Here is a 20,602-nt window from a genome sequence, read left to right as displayed (position 1 = left end):
TGCACCGTTGGTGCTGGAACACCATTTGCTGTTATATTACTACTATTAAATTATATTAATATGCTATTAAGTTATATTACTTAAGCTAAGCAAGCGTGGATTGTTTTCAACAACTGAGATAAAAATGAGTAGAAGCCTCATGCAGGAATAGGATGTGTATACTTTTTAAAATTATGGTTTCTTGCATGTGGATTTACTTAACCCATGTATGAGGACTATGTTTTGCAAGAAAGTACTGATCAAAACATGGAAACAAAATAGCAATGATGTTCTTTTGTGTTAAAATAACAGTAATTCTTGAAGTCAGCAAGACTTCCCTTTGCAGAAGCAATGGTGGTTCTTTTTCAGTACACTTGCTGCTTCTGTATGTTTTCATATCTAATATTTTTAAAGTAATGATTTCCATATAACTTTTAATGTTGCTCTTTACCAATCTGGGCTTGTGGTTTCCTAAACATTCCTCCCACTGTCTTTAATAGTATTGCATTTGCTGGCTTAATTTACACATCAAGGTGTGCCCAACTATGGCTTCCTGAGATTGTGCAAACATTGGCTAGAGTTCATGGTTGAGAAGAGAGCTTAACCACATTCCTGGGTTTCATGCTAAGCCAAACCTTACATTCACTGCTCAGCTGACCTAAAAGAACCAGCAAGGAGTAAAGCAGGTACAATCTCTTCCCCAGGAGCCAGCGCATTTGTGTGTTCACAGTAAGTCATGGTTTGGGCTTAGCATTATGTGCAAGCACATCCTTATCTTCCACTCATCAACTTTAGCATTTGTTAGATCTTTCAGTTTAAAAGTCAACAGTTTTACATTTTAGTTCTGTACACCACTACCCTCTGCATGTTCACTCAGAAGTAACTCCCACTGACCCGTTCCACACTTAATACTAAGACAACCCATGACTTAGTGTAAACAAGTAGATTGTGCCTGCTTTGCCCCCTCATTCCCCACCCCATTATTCCTGCTGCACTAAGGCATGGTATGGCTTAGTGCAAGGGTCGGCAACCTAACGCCCATGGGCCAGAAGAGGCCCATGGGGGTCGTGTAACCGGCCCATGGACCCCCGCCACCCGCTTGGGGACCCCCCACTGCCCGCTTGGTCGGCTCCCGTGCGCCACGCTAAACTGGCGTGGAGTAGAGCGGGGACCGCCTTCTGCAAAACTGGCCAGCTTCCCATTGGCTGCAGGAAGCTCCTGCAGCCAGTGGGAAGCTGCACACGCCTCCTCCGCACCAGAAGGAGCGTCAGAAATAGCGTTTGCACATGTGCGTGTGTGCGCACTCCGGCCCACTGTGGCGTCTGCGGGACCGTGAAGCAGCCCAAGCCACAAAAACTTTGCCGACCTCTGGCTTAGTGTTACACTCAGATCAAGACTTCTGCTTTAACAAGCTGTAGCCAAGCTTAGTTCTGTGATTTACCACTCATGGTTTGTCTGGGGGAAGATCGACCATGAGCCTGGTTCAGATGTAATGCTAAGTTAAACTATTTCTTAGCTCACATCAAGAGATGAGAAGAGCAGTCATATTCCTCTCTGGGAACCTGCACATTTCTTTGTTCATGCCAAGACATGGTTTGGCTTAGCACTGCATCTGACCTGAGCCAGTGGGTCAGTGGTGATGCATCTTTAAGGCTGTAAACTGAGAGTAACTGCTCAGGTCTTGGGCACTTAAGCTACTAGGGTATTCCTTCATTGTAAGAGATTTAGAAATTCGGACATAAATGAAAATACATTACATTGTACTAAAAAGAAATTAAATTAGGGGGGAAAGCCATCTTAAGGAGCACTCAGATTGCACAATGGCAGCAATAATTTTGAAGTTCCTAATAAGTAGAACACTGGATATAAAAATCACAGGACAATGGGACAGCTAAAATTAAAGAATGTATTTCAGAATTTAACACAGCAAAGAATTGTTCACTTGTTGATACAAAAGTTGGTCAAATGGCAATGTTAGAAAATGGCTTTTATACTTTTTTGTCAATTTCCCTTACGAACGAGGCCCTAAGACAAAGAAAAACATGTAAATATACAGTAGAAAGGACAGATACCACATGAGAACACACAAGTTTTTAAAAATGCTCTATCAAATATAGATCACCATAGCCTAAGATCATTCATTTGGGGCACTATCTCCCCAACTATCCTAGGGTGCTAAGCACTTTTGTGGGCTATGGAGAACACAAGCAGGGAGGAACAGAGCTAATCCCATTAGCCCTTACATTAGTATTTTTTAAAACATAGTTTCTTTTTCACATAGGAAAAGCAGTATATAAATTCCATAAACAAATAAATATTCATAGGTGTAGAAAGTGGCATAGCAGTTGTACAATTGTCAAAATATTTTGGGTCTCTTTCTCTGCTACTGAGTTTAAATGGTCCAGCTCAAACTGGATCTGGCATTTGGAAACCCTGAGTTTGCTTCATATTAAAATAATGCAGTTTGCTGGTGTCTTAGGGAAAGTTTGTGTGTATGAGAGAGAGTGAATTCTTTTGTACAGTGCATCCACATTGTCCCATCTTGCGTGGGTCTGTGGGTGTGTAGATGATAGATAGATAGATAGATAGATAGATCCCAAAAGCTAGCAAAATCACTCCAGGAGAAATCTTAGCAAAAATAAAAGGGTCCAGGTGGCAGTGGCATACGGTATGAAACACAAAGCCCCCTGAACCTTTAAGTACCCCATTCACTTAACAAGAGTTGCCTGAAAGCAATCACAACTCAGAAACCAGCTAGCTCAGATATCAAGAGTCAATAGTCTTAGTTTCCAGTGGAACACAACCAAATAAACAGCTTCGTTAGTCAATTAACCTACTGTACCATTTACATAAGATAGAATGACTGGCTGGTTCATGCCATACTAATAGAAATTTTTTACCTGCTTCCAAGTATTTCTGCATTAAACTAAATAAACTGAAAAGAATTCAACTTTGTCTGGATTGTGCCTTGTGTACAGATAATTAGTTAGGCCCAAGCAAATATGTTGCTATAAGCTAAGGACCTATCTTTAAAAGTTATCCTCTGGATTTATCTTAAGCTACTCGAAAATAATTCCAGCCCTTTCTTGCCGGGGTTGCAATTTGTCATCCAGAGGTAGACAGACTGGGCATATTTCATGCATAACAGTGTCTAACATTCAGAAAATATAAGCTCATTTCCTTCTCATGGAGAAGAAAAACACCACCCAGCTGAAAAGTTCTCCTGCACAAGCTTAAATACATTTCCAATTCTGATTTGAAATGTGACAGCAGCTGCTTTAGAGCTGCACCATGGAAACAGCACATCAAAGCGCTTCTCCTTCTAGCATAACAGCCAGTAGCTCTTTCTAGCTTTAAAGAGCTACCGGCAACAAGAAACAGAGACACTTGCACAAGCCCTCCATAGTACAGCCTCATGATCAACAGCACTGAAGTGTCTGCATGGGTATCTTAATCCCTCCACACTCCCCACCCCAAGAACATTTTTCATGTCTACACAGAAGTAGCCAGTTATAAGATGGGGCATATGCCTGGTTAGGATCGTGCAATGACAGCTTTCTGAGGGGGACAGCGCTCCAAACGAGTAATAACATGCTTAGGGATCACCTTGATATTGGCTGGTCTTGGTCATAGCCAGTCAGGCTTAGCTTCCCATTCCACTGCAATTCGTATTCCACCAAAAGCAATGTTACTTTGTCTCACTGTCCATTGTGGCAGAAGGACTTACATACATAAGGATGTAAATTATGTTCTCATTACATAATTCCACCCCATTCATTTCAATGTAAAAGAAGCACAATACAAATTGGGGGCGGGGGGTAATCAATTACATTTGTGGGCCAAAAGCAACAGCAATAGTAAATACTAATCATATTCACTGGACTGATAAGCGAACACCAGCCATTTCCACTCCAGTTTTTGTCAGAAATCCCCTTCTATCCTATTTTGTGCTGACTACCTGCTGCATGGCAATTGTGTTTGTGGACCCTTTGATATTCTGCTCAGTGTTTGGCTGGGGTTGATATGGCATGTGGTCCAGAGAGTATGTACATCAGTTGCAGTACTGTGGGCATCAGGAGAGAAAAAGAAAGAGAGATGTTTATAAAAGAGGGTAAAACAGAAACACAGGGCTGATTCTCACAACTACTTTCTGGGCTTCTTTTTCGGTTTAAAGCAAAATAGGTTGAGTGGTTTGGCGTTTGTCACACATCCCATAGTGCACCAAGCTGGCTGTTTATATTAAGAGACCAGTCCATATGAAAACAGGAACACACAGAGAGATACATGGGTTAAAAGAAGCCTAAGAAGCAATCAATGTGAACTCTCCACAGAACAAAGAAAGAAGGGACAACAGGACATAGGAAAAAGTCACACAAAAATGAATAAATAAGTAAATACATAAATAAGATGGTCTGTTCCCAAAATCTGAGTGTTATAAATAGAGTCAGTAGTCCTTGGTGCTCCTGAATTCAGGCATGCTCCATGCCCTTCTGGCTGGATCGGTGCCCCTCTCAACATCTTCCGAAATGGTCTTGATGTCACTACTGAAGGGCAGAATCCTGGCCCGGGACTTGAATGTCATGAGAGAGAGGCTGGTTTTGTGCTTTGTGTTCCACTGCCTTGCAAGCTTCTTTGCCTCTTCTTCCTCTTTACTCTTCTCCATGGCTTCTTGGAGAACAGAACGAAAAAGCCGAGAAACTTCAGAGACCTCTGGTTCGTATTCAGAAACAAGCTGCCGAAATCTATGGGGAGGAAGCCAAAAAACTAATTCATAACCTGGGGTATAAATCCTAAAGCACAAATATTTGCTCTTTTAATCTATAGTTACAACAACAAAAATCCCCTTAAGAATAAGATCCCTTTTCCAAAATCGGAATATATTCGATTCATCAAGTGGATAATAGACAGCTATTAATCCAATCAAATTTTTGCCATTTAAATAATGAGGTATTCAGATGAACAGATATGGTAGATGCATGTTTTTTGCAGGAGAGATGAAGAACTAGAATCACCTCTAAAGGGTTTACTACACCCATTACAAATATTGATGACTTTACCACCAATTTTTTATTTTATTTTATTTTATTTTTTGCTTCACTTTGCTTTGGTTACCATCCGATGCAAATTTCTGGAGAGCTTGCAAGATGGCCTAATAAAAGCTATATTCCTAATACAGATTTTGGAAAAGATTTATTATGCACTTCTTTCAAGTTATTCACATGAAGGCTCTCAAAATAGCTCAAGACACCCAGGCTGTATGCTGCATTCACACAAACATAATCAATGTTAGGTCATTTGCATTGCTTCTGTACTGTTCGCCCATGTTTGTAAAAGACAGATTACCGGGATTCTGCCTTATTTATTCCAGTTCAGTTACTCAAACAAAGAAGCAAGTGTCTATGCTATCTTTCACCAAGTATTGCCAGTACACTTTGAGTTTCATCTGCATAGCCATAAGGATGTGAAACTGGATTTTAAGAGAAAATGAGAACCAATATTTTCAGCAAAGCTCAAGACACTCCCTTTCAAGCATCACTTAACTGAGATCTTCAGTCTCTTAACCCACAGCAACAGCATTATGATGCTTCTGAGAAACTTTACAAACTGTGGAAGGTGGGAAAACCAGCATATTTTCCATTTCTGTTGGTGAGCGTACAGCCATAGCCAGAGAAGGTTGACAGAAGACTTCAGCTTACCTAATAATGACGGGCCCACAGTAGGAGGGATGTATTTTGGAGCACATGTCCTCCAGCTGCAGACGTTCCCCTGGACTGATATCGTAGCTGTGCTTGGGGTAGCTAACTAGCCACCCATAGTCAACACCTGTCTTTATCTTGCGGTACTCGTTCTCTCGTTCCCTATGCTGCTTCTCAGCTTCCTTGATCTGCCAGCTGAGTTCCATCATAAGAGTTTCCACCACCATTTCTGTTGGGCTCCTCTGAGAAATGCGACTGGGGGGTTCATTCCACCCAAACCAGGAAGCCAGCGCCATGTTCACTCTCGCTCTGGCCCCTCACACTGTAAAAGGGCAAAAAGAAAGATGATACACATTCATTTTTGCCATAGAATCATAGAACTGTAGAGTTGGAAGGGACCCCAAGGGTCATCTAGTCCAACCCCCTGCAATGCAGGAATCTCAACACTATCAAATTGGTCCACCATCCCATTTGAAACCACACTGCACCCTGCTTAGCACATAGCTATTAGTTTTATTGCTACACCACCAGACAAGGTATGCTTCTCTGACATGAAGCATAAAAACATTTGCGACCAAAATTTTTGGTTTTGGGGGTTTTTTTGCTCAGCTGTTTCTACCAAGAACATGAAAAAACTTTATTCTAGTAAGAGGGAATGATGTGAAAATGAAGGGTGTGGCTCTTCACCATGCCGGAAACTGCAACATAGTATAACTGCCTTATACAGAGTTAGACCAATGGCAACTCAGTATTGTCCTAACTAACATTCCTCAACCTAGTCCCTTCCAGACGTTTTCCCTACCAGATGTTTTTTGGCTACAAATCCCATGCTGGCTGGGGCTGATGTGAGTTGTAATCCAGAACATCTGACCAGGTTAGGGAAGGCTGCTAATGGTTCTTAAGGATTTTAGATTAGTCTTTCAATCCTGGGTGTTTCCAAGCAGGGCTTGGAACCAGGAACCATGCAAATTGGCATGGGCTCTACCAGGATAGAACTCTCACCTTGGGGGTCCTTACTTTTTGGCAGTGAAATGTGACATTTTGGCAAGTACAAACCTTCCCCAAAACAGCAACAGCATAAAATACTAAATAAAAAATCTGTGAAATCATAACTCTTCCCCTGTTGGATTTAGGGTAGTGCGGGCGGTTCCCCCACAGAGGGTGCCAAGATCCATAATTAAGAAGATCCATGGGGAGGGGGGCAATTTTTGCTTTGCTGAGGTAAAGATGACCAAAGTCCACCCCTGAGAAGGAGGTCACATGTGGCTGCTGCAGTGTCTTCCTTTCAAATGGCCATTGAAGGAGCCTAATATTGCTACACTGAAGCTGAAGGAGCCAAATAGTGTCCCCTCAAAAAAAAGGGGGGGGGTCACCAAAACAGAAGCCCCTTTTTCCCAACCCTCTTCCCCCTGCCTTTCAGGCAGCGTAAGATCTTAGGACCCACAACAGCCAGACACTCCCCAAATAGCAAGTGATCCTTCAGTGTGAGAAAACATAGGATATGAATATGGTAACAATTATGCCAGCGATCTAAATGAAAGAAATGTATAATAGACCTTTGGGAGTATCTGCTGGGAGACAGAGGGCTACAGGGGTGGTAGAAGAAAAACAATGCTATGTGCACCCTATTATTTTCCATCTGATATCCGACAGGATACATTCAGTTCTGTTATGGGAGCCAGAGAAAGCCTCGACAATCAGCAACTGAATAAAAGGTCATGTAAAAATCCTCCTGGTTAATCTCAATACATAATCATCCTGATACAAGGTTGCCATGTGGAACAAGCATTTTATTCCAGATTGAATTTAGACATCATCATCATCATCAATAAAAATGCAGGCAAACAATTTCTAAAAGCAATAGCAAAATGTGAACACTTTAAAACAAAGTTAAATTAAATGCCACTGGAAGCCAAGAGTAAAAGATGTTATATATTCAAACTAGCAGCTATAAAACCAGATGTCAGAAACCCCAATGAAATTTAAAAATCTTCAATTTCTGGCACAAAATGCAACAAGAGGAAGCCCACCAAATTTCAGCTGGGGTGGTATTTCTGGGTCAAGGCATCATGACAGAGAAGGTTCCCAAGACAGGCCTGAGAGCAAAGCCTCCAACGTTTATCTCAATACCTAGACAATACCCGTATCAGAGCAAGCAGCCTCTAATATAACCTGGTCCTAAGCCGCTTAAGACTTTAAAAGACTAGAAGCAGCTTTTAATCCAAAAGCTAAAAGAGCCAATGGAGCTGGCATGACATTGGAGCACTTGCAAGCACCAGCTACTTGAGACCCAAGTCATTTGGGACTTTATATTTCAGTGTTAATATCTTAAATTGGGCTCTGTAGTTAACTGGTAACAAACGCAAATCTTTCGAGACTGGCGTAATGCATGTTCAGTCAGACACATCAACCAGAAGCCTCGCTGATGCATTCTGCATTAATTGCAGCTTCTTGTCTTCAATGACAACCCCACACAGAGCATGCTGCAATAGTCCAACATGGAAGTTACCAGCTCCCTGTGGCCAAGCTTTCCTTGTGTAGGAATGACTATATCTGGCAAACCAGCCAGAGCTGGAAATAGGCACTCCTAGCCACTAGGGCATAGTGGAGTCAAGGAGTACTCTCAAGCTATGCACCTGTTCCTTCCAAGGGAGAACAAACCTGTCCAAAATTGGCTTCTACCAACTTCCCAAGCTTGAGATCCTGCAACACATAGTACCTCCACCTTGTCTGAATTCAGGTTAGGTCAATGATGCTGATGATGTCAGATTGGAGTATAAAAGACAACAGATTGGAGCTGCAGTTCAAGAGCCAACTTCACTGACTGGATACTCAGTTAGGATGATATATGTAAGGCAGGTTTTGCCACTGCTTTCCAAGGAAGCAATTAAAGTCCAAGAGCCCTGTAAATGGTTACAGGCAGCAGTAATAGACCAGAGATGAATTGTGTCAATATAAAGTCCCCTCTTCCTTTTCCTGCTCCTTTCAGTTCCAGGAAACTCATCACAGTGAAGTTAGTGAGCTGGCCCCGTTTCCATTCTCTTGCTCTCATGGGGGTTGCCACAGATTTTCATGAGAGCTGCTCTGCTAGTGTTTTTAATTTAAAATTCACTGTGAGGCTAATCATCAGATTACACACAGTGGCTTTTCTGTAAGGACGGACTAAATAACAAAAACAAATGAGAGCTTACAGGACAGTTTCCAAAGCTATGATGGAAAATACATTTTCATCTAAGCAATTTATTAGATTCAAAATGTTTTATAGCCAGTTTTTATATTAAAAAACTTCTTACAGTTTTCAACTTGGTGCTGTAATAATAATGAACTTTTTTTTTTAATCATTCAAAGCAATACACTAAATGCAACCATGGCTTTCCTGGGCTTGAGTTAGTTGCCATGACCTAAGTATCTTTCCTTTGCTTTGGGATTTACAGCAAAATCCCATGCATATCTGCTAAGAAGCAAAACACACAGAGTTCAATAGGACTACCTCATAGGAAATAACTAGGTATAGGACTGTAGACTTCGCCACTGCTTAACTTTTCTGGCAATTGTGCCCACAGAGATGGTGTCAACAATCACTCTCGTATGCTCTTTTAATAGCATAATGTGTTAGAACTCACTTTTAATCCAGTGAACAGGGGTTAATTTCTTCTGGGGAGACATAAAAGCTTACAGCTATCTGGAAGTCCAATCTACAGAAGTCTCCAGACACACAGTACTCTCAAAAACCATAATATCAATGGACTGCACTGGCCAGTTGGTGGACTTATGTCAAAAAGCCCAGAGCATTTCCTCTTTGAGAGCCTCAGCAGCTTATTTCATGTTAGGGGTTGGCCTCAAAGTTAGGCAGCAGCCCTCTTTTCTTTTGTGGTTGTGGCAGACACTTCCTTCTCTCACCCCACCCCCTCCCTGCTCAGTGAACTTCCAGAGAAGTTTGATTACTCAAAAACTGTAAAGACCCATTACCCTCAACATGATCCCCTCTAATTTATCTTTTTCTACATTCTTCAAGTTCCAAACTGCACTAAAGCTCCAGACAGCTTAGAGACCTGAAGAAGAGCACCAATATTAAAGGCTTGGGATTCACCGCAATGTTTTGTTGTGGGTCCCCATTTATTATGTTATAAAAGCAGATTTGGATGCCATCATAAACACCGATAATTGCATAACACCCATTCATTGTGCTGCAATTTCTATAGCTGAGTCATCGTCCAAGGCTTTTCTTAGACAATTTTAAACACACTTAGGGTAAATGCCATTCCAGACATTCCTTTGTTAAAAAGGTGTTGGTTCTTGAAAGAACTGTCACACATAAGAGATATTCAATGTCCACAACCAGAGCAAGGACAATAGCTTTAAGTGGGTGGTGTGGGATGCATGGCAGTGCGAAAGGACATGTTTTGAAGGCTGAGGAACCAACATGGCACAATCTTTGGTGCTCTTTCTGATTGCTATTTAAGCACACCCATCTCAAGCAGACCCAGGTCAGGAACTGCACTTAACAAACTACACATGATATAAAGAAGACTCAGGCTCCGGTTCCCCACTACAAAGTTGCAGCTAGGTGGGGACAAGGCAGAGGGGAGATTCACCCTCCTTTTCCCAGTCTTCTTCCTTGCTGCTTTTCTCTCAGCTAGAATTCCAGAAACCCATTTCCACTGCAACTGAGTCCATGACACTACTAACAACAGATATGTGTTCAGCAGTTTCCCAAAGTGGTCAGCAACATACATGTCAGAGGAGGCATTTCACAGTAGGTACATTAGGAACAGAAGTAGGTACAAGTGTAAACTTCCTGCCATGTAATAAGCACAGGGTAAAATACATGGGATTGCATGCTTTTTCTTCATTACTGCTCTGGAGGAAGCAGAAACACACAATGTAGAGCCAGGGGCCAGAGAATTTATGTTACAGGGCAGAAGTATGTGGGTGTTCATTTCTGAAGTAGTAGCCCTAAGACTACTTGCTGTGTGTTGACGGTTTTAGGTTGGTGCTTTTTAGAGAATGTAAAAAAGTGTGAATAATGAAATAACATGATTGAAAAGTGGGTTTAAAATACCTTTAAAAAGCACACAGTGATGTGAGGTGGCAAGCTTTCCATTGTTAATTCCCACCCCCACCCCCCATCCCCCAGAAATGTTTCAATTTAGAAATGCATTTGTTTCATAAAGTTAATTAGGAACTTAATGAATACCAGTCAAATTAAGGCAACTTCAATTGGCAAAATACCAGTCAAAAGTTGTAGTTGCCCCAAGGAAGCAAATATATTTATGCCCACAGAGTAATAATCATTTCTAAGTGAAACATGGGATTTGTTTGAATATAGCAGCTTTCGTTCTTTAGCCTGGTCCTCTCTATACGTTTTGGATCCTGTGACCAATGGAGCTGGGAGTCATAAACATCTGGAGGGCACAAGGTTTAGCATTTAGGCCACAGAAAGCATGTATTACTCATCTCCCCACTCAAACCAAGTATCAAATAAACTACTTTTGGCTCTCAGAAACAGTTGAGATATTTTTGCAAAACATAAGAATTAACATAACATACTTCTTTGTTTTGTTTTCCAAATATAAAGGTTAAGCAAAGCATGCTAGGTCAGATCCCAAAGGATTTATGACAGTAGAAACTTTTCTAGGAAAATCTTCAAGAGAGCCTACACATTACAAAAAGATTTGCAAACATGCATATCATTCCTGTGAACTTGTCAGGGAGCCCAGATGACTCAGTGACAAGCCCAGGTTTCCCCAGTGTAATGTATACATTTAAAATGCAACATCAGAAGCAGCCTTCAGCTGATGCAAACTGACATTCGCTGTAATCCAATAAAGTGATGGCCCTAGCTGTGGATTCAGGAGAGGGTAATACCGGTAAAAATAAACAGAAGCTGAGAATAGAAATGGTGATAAGAAATCTTTTTGCCCAATACCTTTGAAAAGGGGGTGTTTTTCTTTTTGTTTCTAAATGTTTGTGGTAAAACTCAGCACACTGCATGCTTATTAAAGCAAAACACAGTCATCTCCCCAGACTCAAGAGTTATGTTTATGCCAACCTCTCATAGACTTCTTACTAAAAACATCTAATTTTGTTTAAGTTTATGTGCAGTTTTTATTAAAGGCTCGCCTTAATATGAAGAGGGTGGATTTCAATATGCCACACAGTAGCACCAAAGTGTTACTTCGAGTTACAATGCATTATACCTATGGCCACTTGGCATGCTCACAGGTGTTAGCTGTCTTTCAATAGTAGCTGAGCTGATTCTTCAAAATCTTGAGCGAAGGCAGTCTTGCAGATTCTCCCCACACTCAACACACGTGCACACACACTTAATCAGCTTCTACTACTACGCAAGTGAAGGTATTTTCACTGTGTTCATTAAAAATCTTCATTTGTCTGATGCAAATAAATGCAACAAAAGCCCAAACCCACTTTTCCCTGTAAAAAGTATCTTTGGGAGGTTGATTTGGAACTGGGAAGTTATGGGAAGGTAAGGATTTAAACAGTTCTCCACCCTGCCATTTTTCTATCAAAAATTCCCCACCACTCCCCAAAGGTTTTTTTTCCTATGAAAAATAGCCAAAGTGCTCTTATTATAGAGTGTACCTGTGCGGTCAGCAGCGGCCAAAATAATTATAAACCAATGTTTCCTTTAAGTGCAAGCTGACTGGAATGTCAAAAACAGATACCTATATGTACAAGCTTGTGCTACATAGAAACAAAAATTTCAAGTCAGAAACACAAAATTGTGTTTCTCATCTCAGCAATTAACTCACAAGATGCCACAATTCTCTCGGTCCCCATTCCCCCACCTACAATAAGGAGATAATATTACTGATACACCACACAGAACTATTGTAGATTACTGATTATGGCATGATTTAAACACTTGAAACATGCTAAGATATAGATAACAGGAGAGTGGTTAAAGGAAAAGCTAGGAACAAAGGAAGCTGCCCAAGTTGGTTCATCTAGTTCTAAATTACCGGTATCTGCTTTTCGGTGTTACAGGCAAGAGTCTCCAGCACTCCAACAAGAGTCCTTCCCAGCCCTATCGGGGGTTGCTATGGATTTAACCTGGAACCTTATGCATGCAAAGAGTCTGCACTGCCCATTCAGTTATAGCCCTTCCCAAAACTGACTTCACAATTCTTTTGCTGTAGCAGAAATCCAAAGACAGATGTTAAGATTAATTGCATCACAAAATGCTGTTTTGATATAATCTGAAGGATCTGGGGTGATGCTTCCAGTACCAGGGATTATGGAGTTAAACCTAAAGATACACTATTGACTCATCCAGTTGTAATCCTCACTTATTCTAATTGGAATCCATAGTTACAAAGTGGTGAGTCAAGGATCCAAATTTAGCTCTCAAATCCTCCTGTTCTTTTTTTTGGGGGGGGGGGTGTCATTTGTATCTCTACTGTTAGTGGAAAATATCATATTGTATTTTGACTACTGTGTACACCACTTGTCCAGGCTTCTTTATAATGAGAGTTACTTAGTTTTTTTTCAGAACTATTTAATGATAATACTCATGAGGGGATATATATTAAGCAAATCCCAGGGTATGCAGCTCCTTTTTATCAGAAGCATGGTTTTAACTTGAATTTTTAATCTCAAACAACAGCTGACTTTGAAGTACCTGACTTAACATACCTCTACATGGTGAATATTGTTACAACCATTTTTTTAAATTGCTTGTAAGAGCTGAACAGCTAAGACCTCTTCACACAGAGCATGTCTCCACTGCACTCCACTTAATAACATTATTAAGGAGGTGATCTTTTCTACTGGACCAACTTCTGCTTGGGAAACAGCACATATTACCCGTATCTTTTCGTCAAGACAACCAAACAGGAGCTCATTCTCAGCACAGCAAATCATCATGCTCAGATTGCTGACAACAGCTTCCGTGGGATAGCATCATCACAGCTATAATGCAAAGACCTCCTATATCACATCATTTTGGCAACTAGCTTGGAGAGTTTACCACCAATGCAACCACTTCCAAAAAGCAGTCAACACTGAAGAGGTAATTTTCTATACCAGGTGCTAGAATGACATCACGACCAATGCCACAGTAGGAGTAGCCACTGTTGTGCAGTCCAGATGTTCGCCAATAGACCGTGGTGATGGGAGTTTTAGGCCAGCAACATCTGGAAGGCACCACACTAGCTGTCCTTTTCAAACATGCTATGACCAGTGTCACCAAGCAGCACACTCTGCATGATGTTCATAACATGCACTTCAGCTCACAATATGGCATTGTACAATAAAGTGCTTCTGGGAAACCACAGAGCGGCATAACAGTGCTCTTTTTGACTCTGCAGTTCTAGAGCTTTTTTTAAAAAAAACAACCACCTCATCTTTTTTGGCATAAAACCATAAATTATGGGGGGGGGGGGCAACCTCCCCATTTCCAACCTGGGATACCATGCATGGTGTGAACTATCAAAGGTACACTGCAGGATAACATGTAATCTGGGATTGGCACTTTGTGTGAAATAAATGAGAAATGACAAATCCAGCACTTTCCCACTTCCTCCCAGCAGCAAGGTTAGGCACCCTTCACCACTACCTTTTTGCAAACTTTAAAGAGTTTGTCTGTCATGCTGGTCATAAATTAAGAAGAGTCTTCACTTATGTGCCCTTTTAATAAAGGCTATTGTTAAAGTAGTTCTAATATAAGAGCCATAGCTCAGTGATATAACATCTGCTTTGCTTGCTCTAAGTCCTAGGTTCAATCCCTGGCATCTCCATTCCTCTGGAAAGCCACTGTCAGTCAGTGTAGACAACACATTTTTTAAAAAATAAATTATTTTTCAGTTTTTCAAATATTTACAAACATACAAAACACAAATCACATACATTTCTAATACACATATATTTGACTTCCCTCCCCTCCTTTTGTGGTTTCTTTTTAGTTTTAATTTTCATACTCCATTTTCTACATTTAGTCTTTATTTTCTCTTAATAATATATTTAACTGCTTGTTTGCATACATGAGTTTTTCAAACATTCCACAAATTTCTCCCAATCTTTAATAATTTTCTTCTTCTTGGTTTCTTATTACACACGTTGACCTTGCCATTTTGGCATAATCATTAATTTAATTAGCCACTCTTCCTTGGTTGGTACTACATCTTCTTTCCAACTCTGGGCAAAAACCATTCTAACTGCAGTTGTAGCATACATAAACATTTTTTTTAATTATTTTTTGGTCTTATGGTATCTCAGTATCTATGATCCTCAGAAGGAAAGCTTCTTTTTTTTTATTAAAAGTTACCGTAAACATTTTCTTCAAATTGTTATAAATCATTTCCCAAAAAGCTTTTACTCTCTTACAAGACCACCACATATGATAGAAAGTACCTTCTTTTTCTTTACATTTCCAGCATGTGTTTGATTTTGATTTATACATTTTTGCCAATCTACTAGGAGTTAAATACCAACCATACATCATTTTCATGCAGTTGCCTTTCAGTGTATAACATGCTGTAAATTTTAGGTCTACATTCTACAACTTCTCCCATGCGGCCATTTCAGTATTATGGCTTATATCTCTTGCCCAGTGAATCATCACCGACTTCACCTACTTTTCTTTCATTTCCCATTCTAATAACAATTCGTACATTTTGGAAATCACTTTATCATTAATAACTCTTTCAAACAGACAACACTGAGTTAGATGGACCAATAGCCTGACTAAGGCAGTTTCTTGTGTTCCAACCCGTGATTTATGCCCAACATGTCAAAATCAAAATTCCCTTTTCTAGATAGCTTAACTACATACACATCAATTAGATCTTAAATGTGAAGCAAAGCATTCTCAGAAGTGTTCGGAATTATCTTCAGACCTTTCCATGACCCACTTATGCCAAAGTATTCCAGTTTAAACTGATGTAATCCCTTGGCAGTCAATGAAATTAAATCAGCTTATCCCCCCCAAGTCCATGGGATATGATGGTCTGAGAAGAATTCCAGCAATGCACTCCATTGAAGCTTATAGCCCTTGGAGCCACGGATCAACTACCCACATAGTCTACCAACACAAAGGATGGGACTACAGCAATGCCACAATATATAGTGACTTGGAATTCCTTCAGCTAAGGGACAAACAACACAATACATGGAAATGACCCAATGTACTTATTTTGGCTTCAGAAAAGCAGCTTTGGTCATTGTGATTTTGAGTGGGAAAGCTGTACTTATGTATAGATATGTATTTATTCCCTTTCTGCATCCGCTTTGCTACTCTCCAGAACCCTCCCTGTGGCTATATTTCCCTCTTTCAAGGTGCCAGGTGCACCCTCATCCTTGCACACATCTGGAAACCTACTGGGATAAAAACAGTTGGAACAGTAAAAAAATGGAGTAGGAAAACGTCAGGGAGGGAAAGGTTTAAACAAGAACTCATGCTTCTCTGCTTAAACAGCACAGCTTCCAAGTTGCTTAGCAAAAGATCCACTAAGCTATTGTTAAACACATTTGCATCCTATATTTTCAGAGGATGATAAGGCCTGCTGGTTCTAGCCTACTTCCCAGGAACCTTATGTCTCTCCCAGGACTATCATACCATGCAAGAATATGTATGAAGGCAGTGGCAAATTTACTGCAGAAAAGTGATATGATTTTTCAATGCACCTTGGACATAATCAATGTTAGGTAAATTATACCTGTCCAAAGAAGCTTTGAAACCAGTAAAACTCCTTATCTCAGACTGAAATTTTTAAAAAAGCTACACTTTGACCTCCTTTTAAAAAAAAAAAGCAACATAGTTTTTATTGTTATTTTGGAATATATATTGTTAAATGCATGCAAATTATTTAAATACATAGCTAATGGAGAAATCATTCCCTCAAACTATAGCACAGAAAGAGAGAGTGAAGAGACGGCAGGCAATGACCAATTGATGAGTGTGCACACGCACTGCTGCAACCCAGAAGTGGCAGGAAAAGGGGGCGGGATAGGCTTACACACACGGGGATCAGGAACATAACCCCCATGCAAAACAGTTGTTGCCTGTACAACGCCTCTCCATTGGCTCAGCTCATAAACGTGATTGTCATAATTTTCTAGAAATTTCTACTCCAGCTCGTGATTACAAGAACTCTGAAGCAAAGAACTAGTGCTCAATGTTGCTTTTGCTCCTTCTTCCCTCCTAATCCCTTTTCCTTTTGTGTCATGTCTTTGGCTACAAATCTGAAGGTGGCAGCTGTCCTATTACTGATATTTGTGAACTACTCTGGGAGATTTTCTTTGGCTGAACAGTGGGATAAAAAAGTTTTAACTAAGTAAGTATCCAAAGATCAGTATACCCAGGGACAGTCTGTCCATGTACGGTATATCTCTGCACGCAAGCAGCAAACACAAGATGCTGCTGACAGCTTTAATACTTCTGATCACCTCCTGGGGTGAAGAATGAATGCCTGGGATCAGTACCATCACATCTCCCAAATGGCATCCTTCAGAGGGCTGATTCATTTGCTCCTATGGAAACATGTGAGCCACTACCCATGTCATTCCAGTACCATCTAGAAAGCCCAGGGCTGGGGAACCTGTGGCCCTCCAGGTGTTGTTAAAACTACAACTCCCAATGCTGACCATTGGCCATGCTGCCTGAGGATGATGGTGCTGAAACACAACCTCTATGCTCTGGTAACCTCTAGGTTAGATTACTGCAACACATTATACACAAGGCCACCTCTGAAGAGAGCTTGGCAATTTCAGCTGGTGCAGAATTCGGCAGCCAGGCTGCTCACTAGGACAAGACAGTTTGAGGATATCACACGGATCCTGGCCCAACTGCACTGGCTGCCAATTGGTTTTCGGGCACAATTCAAAGTGCTTGTTTTTACCAATGAGACCTTAAACAGCTTGGGACCACTTTATTTCAAGTACCGCCTCTCCCCATAGGAACCAATCCAGACACTGCAATAATCATTTGATGCCTCCTCCATGAGAAGTCCAGAGGGTGGCAACATGAGAAGGGGCCTTTTCTGCAGTGGCTCCCTGTTTGTGGAATGCTCTCCTCAAGAAGGCTCACCTGGCGCCTTCATTATATATCCTTAGGTGCCAGGTGAAAACATTTCTTTATAACCAAGATGTTGGCTGATTAACATTCTGTGGCCTTTTAAACGTGTTTGTGGGAGAAGGAGTTATTGGTTTGTTTCTGCTTTATTATGTATTTTGTGTTCTTACTTTGTCAATAGGGATGGTGGGACCTGTAGTCTAACAACATCTGGAAGACACCATGTTGGTTGCCGCTGCACTAGAAAGCATTCTTAAAAAAACAAAAAAACAGATCAAGCCAGTACGGTCCCATCAGCGTTTCAATGCATTGTTTTACCATTGGATTTTCCTTTAAAAATGACAGATTTTCAATCCAGATAATATTTTGAGAGTATGTAATAGAGAGCAGTTTTTCCTGACAACATGACAAATAATTTCTACCTTGCAACATTCTCATGGCAGCATGAGCTGATCTGGGAGATTCCTATAAATAGCTTTACAAAAATGCTATTGGAGCTAAGCACCTATTTACAGGGGAACAGCCATGATTTAAATCCTATCAAAAAGCCCCATTTTAGATTTGCAGTTACTGAATTCAAGAATTAACAGTACCTACAGATTTATCGCTTTCTACCAAATGAACAAAAAACACATTTTAGTTTCATAGAAGCTGAAGATATATTTATCCATTTTTTTATTGAAGATTCAAGAAAGAACTAAACTACAGTATGTTTATTTCAAATACCAAATACTAGCTCTTATCAAAGTTAAGAGAGCACTGGTGCAATATTGTGGATGTTGGATGATAATGAGCTTTGGTCTGTGAATCATGACTTCAGAATTTTGCCATAATTCCCATTAAGGAACTTCAGGTAAACTCTACTTCTGGCTAAATTCCCCATCTTTCAAACTTGCCCCTCAGGAATGGTGAGAAGAGAGTCAAGGCATGGGGTGTATAGCCTGTACAGTGGTACCTCGGGTTACATACGCTCCAGGTTACATACGCTTCAGGTTACAGACTCCGCTAACCCAGAAATAGTACCTTGGGTTAAGAACTTTGCTTCAGGGTGAGAACAGAAATCATGCTCCAGCGGCGCGGCAGCAGCAGCAGCAGGAGGCCCCATTAGCTAAAGTGGTGCTTCAGGTTAAGAACAGTTTCAGGTTAAGAACGGACCTCTGGAACGAATTAAGTACTTAACCCGAGGTACCACTGTATATTTGCACACACATTGCTAGACATTAAAATGTCCTTGGAACAGATGGTTGGCGTTTTGAACTCTAGCAGTGTTTAAAACAACCTGTTGGGGAAAGTAAGGAAAAAGACATCATTTCCCCCCAGCTGGTATGCAATACCCACTTACATGCCTCAAAGCGGGGGGGGGGGGGGGGCGTTGCAGCCAGAAACACCCTCTATACATGGGTGTAGTCAGGATTTATGGGGGGGCAGGACACCCACCTGTCAATCATCCTCGGTCTAGCAGATTCGGAATGTCTCAACAACAGTTGTTTCAAATTACAGTGGTACCTCGGGTTAAGAACTTAATTCATTCTGGAGGTCAGTTCTTAACCTAAAACTGTTCTTAAGCTGAAGCACCACTTTAGCTAATGGGGCCTCCTGCTGCTGCCGGAGCACGATTTCTGTTCTCATCCTGAAGCAACGTTCTTAACCTGAAGCACTATTTCTGGGTTAGCGGAGTCTGTAACCTGAAGCGTATGTAACCCGAGGTACCACTGTACTTTCTTTTGACGCCAGGTGCTCAGAAAAAAAAAACCTGTCAAAATCTTTCCACTAGTTAAGCCTTTTTATTTATTTATTTACTTGATTTGGCATGGGGCAGCTGCAACCCCCCATCCCACCCCCGGTTACGCCCCTGCCTCTCTATATGCCTACAGAAATCCAGATGCGTTTGTTAGCGCTCCATCCAATCGTTACCTGTGGAACTGAGCGGCTCCATCGCAGGGGCGCAAGTCAGAGCCAAGCGCCGCCGACTTCCAGCCGGACTCGCTGCAAAGTGAGCCTCCCAGCACGGGCGAAATGGGGTTGAGCAGACGCAAACGCGCGCGAAGGCCGCCCCCCCCCCCCCAAAAAAAGTGAGGTGCGCGCTTTGTCAAACTTTCGCCTCTCCCCCTCAGGAGGCGCGACTGGGCTGCAGCCCTTCCTCACCTGGTGCCTGGCGGACGGCGCTGAGAGGAAGCACCCGGGAATCCAACCCGACGGAGGACGAAGACCCGAAGAGCCCCTCTGCCGAGGAGGTGAGAGGCGAGAGGGAACCTTCCCTCAGCGCTCTCAAGCGCCTTCTCCCGCCCCTGGCGCCCGAACCGGCGAGAGCCTTCCCTCAGCGACACCCGCCTCAGGCTCCTTTTGCCCGCATAATCAGGGCGCGCCCAACGACTTTCCCCGGCCAGGCCCCGCCCCGCCGGGCTCCTGATTGGCCGTCGCTATGGCGACCGACCGCCCTAAGCCGCTTGTCCCTTATGGCGGGAGGAGTTTGGTCGAGTAGGCCCGGAGCGAGGGCAAGTGGGACACACAGAGATGGTAACCCCGGAGAGGGAAAGCCTTGCGGGGAGAGCAGGGGCTGCCGGCCCGCTCTGTTCTGGAGGGCCGTCCAAGTGAAGCAAAAATGTGCCCTGGGGAAATCCAGTGGGGGCTGGTAGTGCAAAGAAAGCGATCCCTCACGCTGCTCAAGATGATGCACGCAGTGCTAGGCATATGAATGGCACGTGTAATATTGGCAAAAAAACACAAAACTTGTCAGTATGGTTATGTGTGCTTTATAATTAAGATGCCCTCAAAAGAACCCGCATCTGTATTTGTTCATTTTTCCCCTACAGGAGAAACTCAGGCTGAGCAATAAGGAAGTGGATAAATAACAGACCCTCCAAGTGTCCCTGTTTTCCAGGTGTAGAGAAGCCGT

At 41.9% G+C, this 20,602-nt stretch overlaps 1 protein-coding gene across 3 annotated transcripts; it reads right to left on the bottom strand.

The window, feature by feature from the left end:
- Positions 1 to 1,871: 1,871 nt before the first annotated feature.
- RD3 (RD3 regulator of GUCY2D) lies at positions 1,872 to 20,090 on the bottom strand. Of its 3 annotated transcripts, XM_081000625.1 has the most exons (4): positions 19,852 to 20,090; positions 17,877 to 17,958; positions 5,676 to 5,997; positions 1,872 to 4,721 (listed from the first exon to the last, which is right to left on the bottom strand). In XM_081000625.1, the coding sequence occupies exons 3-4, from the start codon at positions 5,969 to 5,971 to the stop codon at positions 4,424 to 4,426; spliced, it is 594 nt and encodes a 197-aa protein (XP_080856751.1). In that variant the 5' UTR covers positions 5,972 to 5,997; positions 17,877 to 17,958; positions 19,852 to 20,090; the 3' UTR covers positions 1,872 to 4,423. The 3 variants fall into 3 exon arrangements, with proteins under 3 accessions (XP_080856751.1, XP_080856749.1, XP_080856750.1); XM_081000623.1 differs by lacking the exon at positions 17,877 to 17,958 and having other exon boundaries at positions 19,852 to 20,088; XM_081000624.1 differs by lacking the exons at positions 17,877 to 17,958; positions 19,852 to 20,090 and adding an exon at positions 7,300 to 7,446.
- Between the last annotated feature and the right edge of the window lie 512 nt (positions 20,091 to 20,602).

This window comes from Podarcis pityusensis, assembly GCF_964106645.2.
Source record: "Podarcis pityusensis genome assembly, chromosome: 3".
NCBI classification, from domain to species: Eukaryota; Metazoa; Chordata; class Lepidosauria; order Squamata; family Lacertidae; genus Podarcis; species Podarcis pityusensis.
The sequence above is the reverse complement of the archived record's forward strand: the minus strand, read 5'-3'. Positions and strand labels throughout refer to the sequence as shown.

What these genes read in the sequence shown, in the direction of transcription:
- RD3 (XM_081000625.1), bottom strand. Translation starts at nt 5,971, where the DNA reads ATGGCGCTGGCTTCCTGGTTTGGGTGGAATGAACCCCCCAGTCGCATT. An exon ending in TGTGGGCCCGTCATTATTAG is followed by an intron (nt 4,722 to 5,675) that starts GTAAGCTGAAGT and finishes TCCTCCCCATAG; the next exon opens with ATTTCGGCAGCTTGTTTCTG.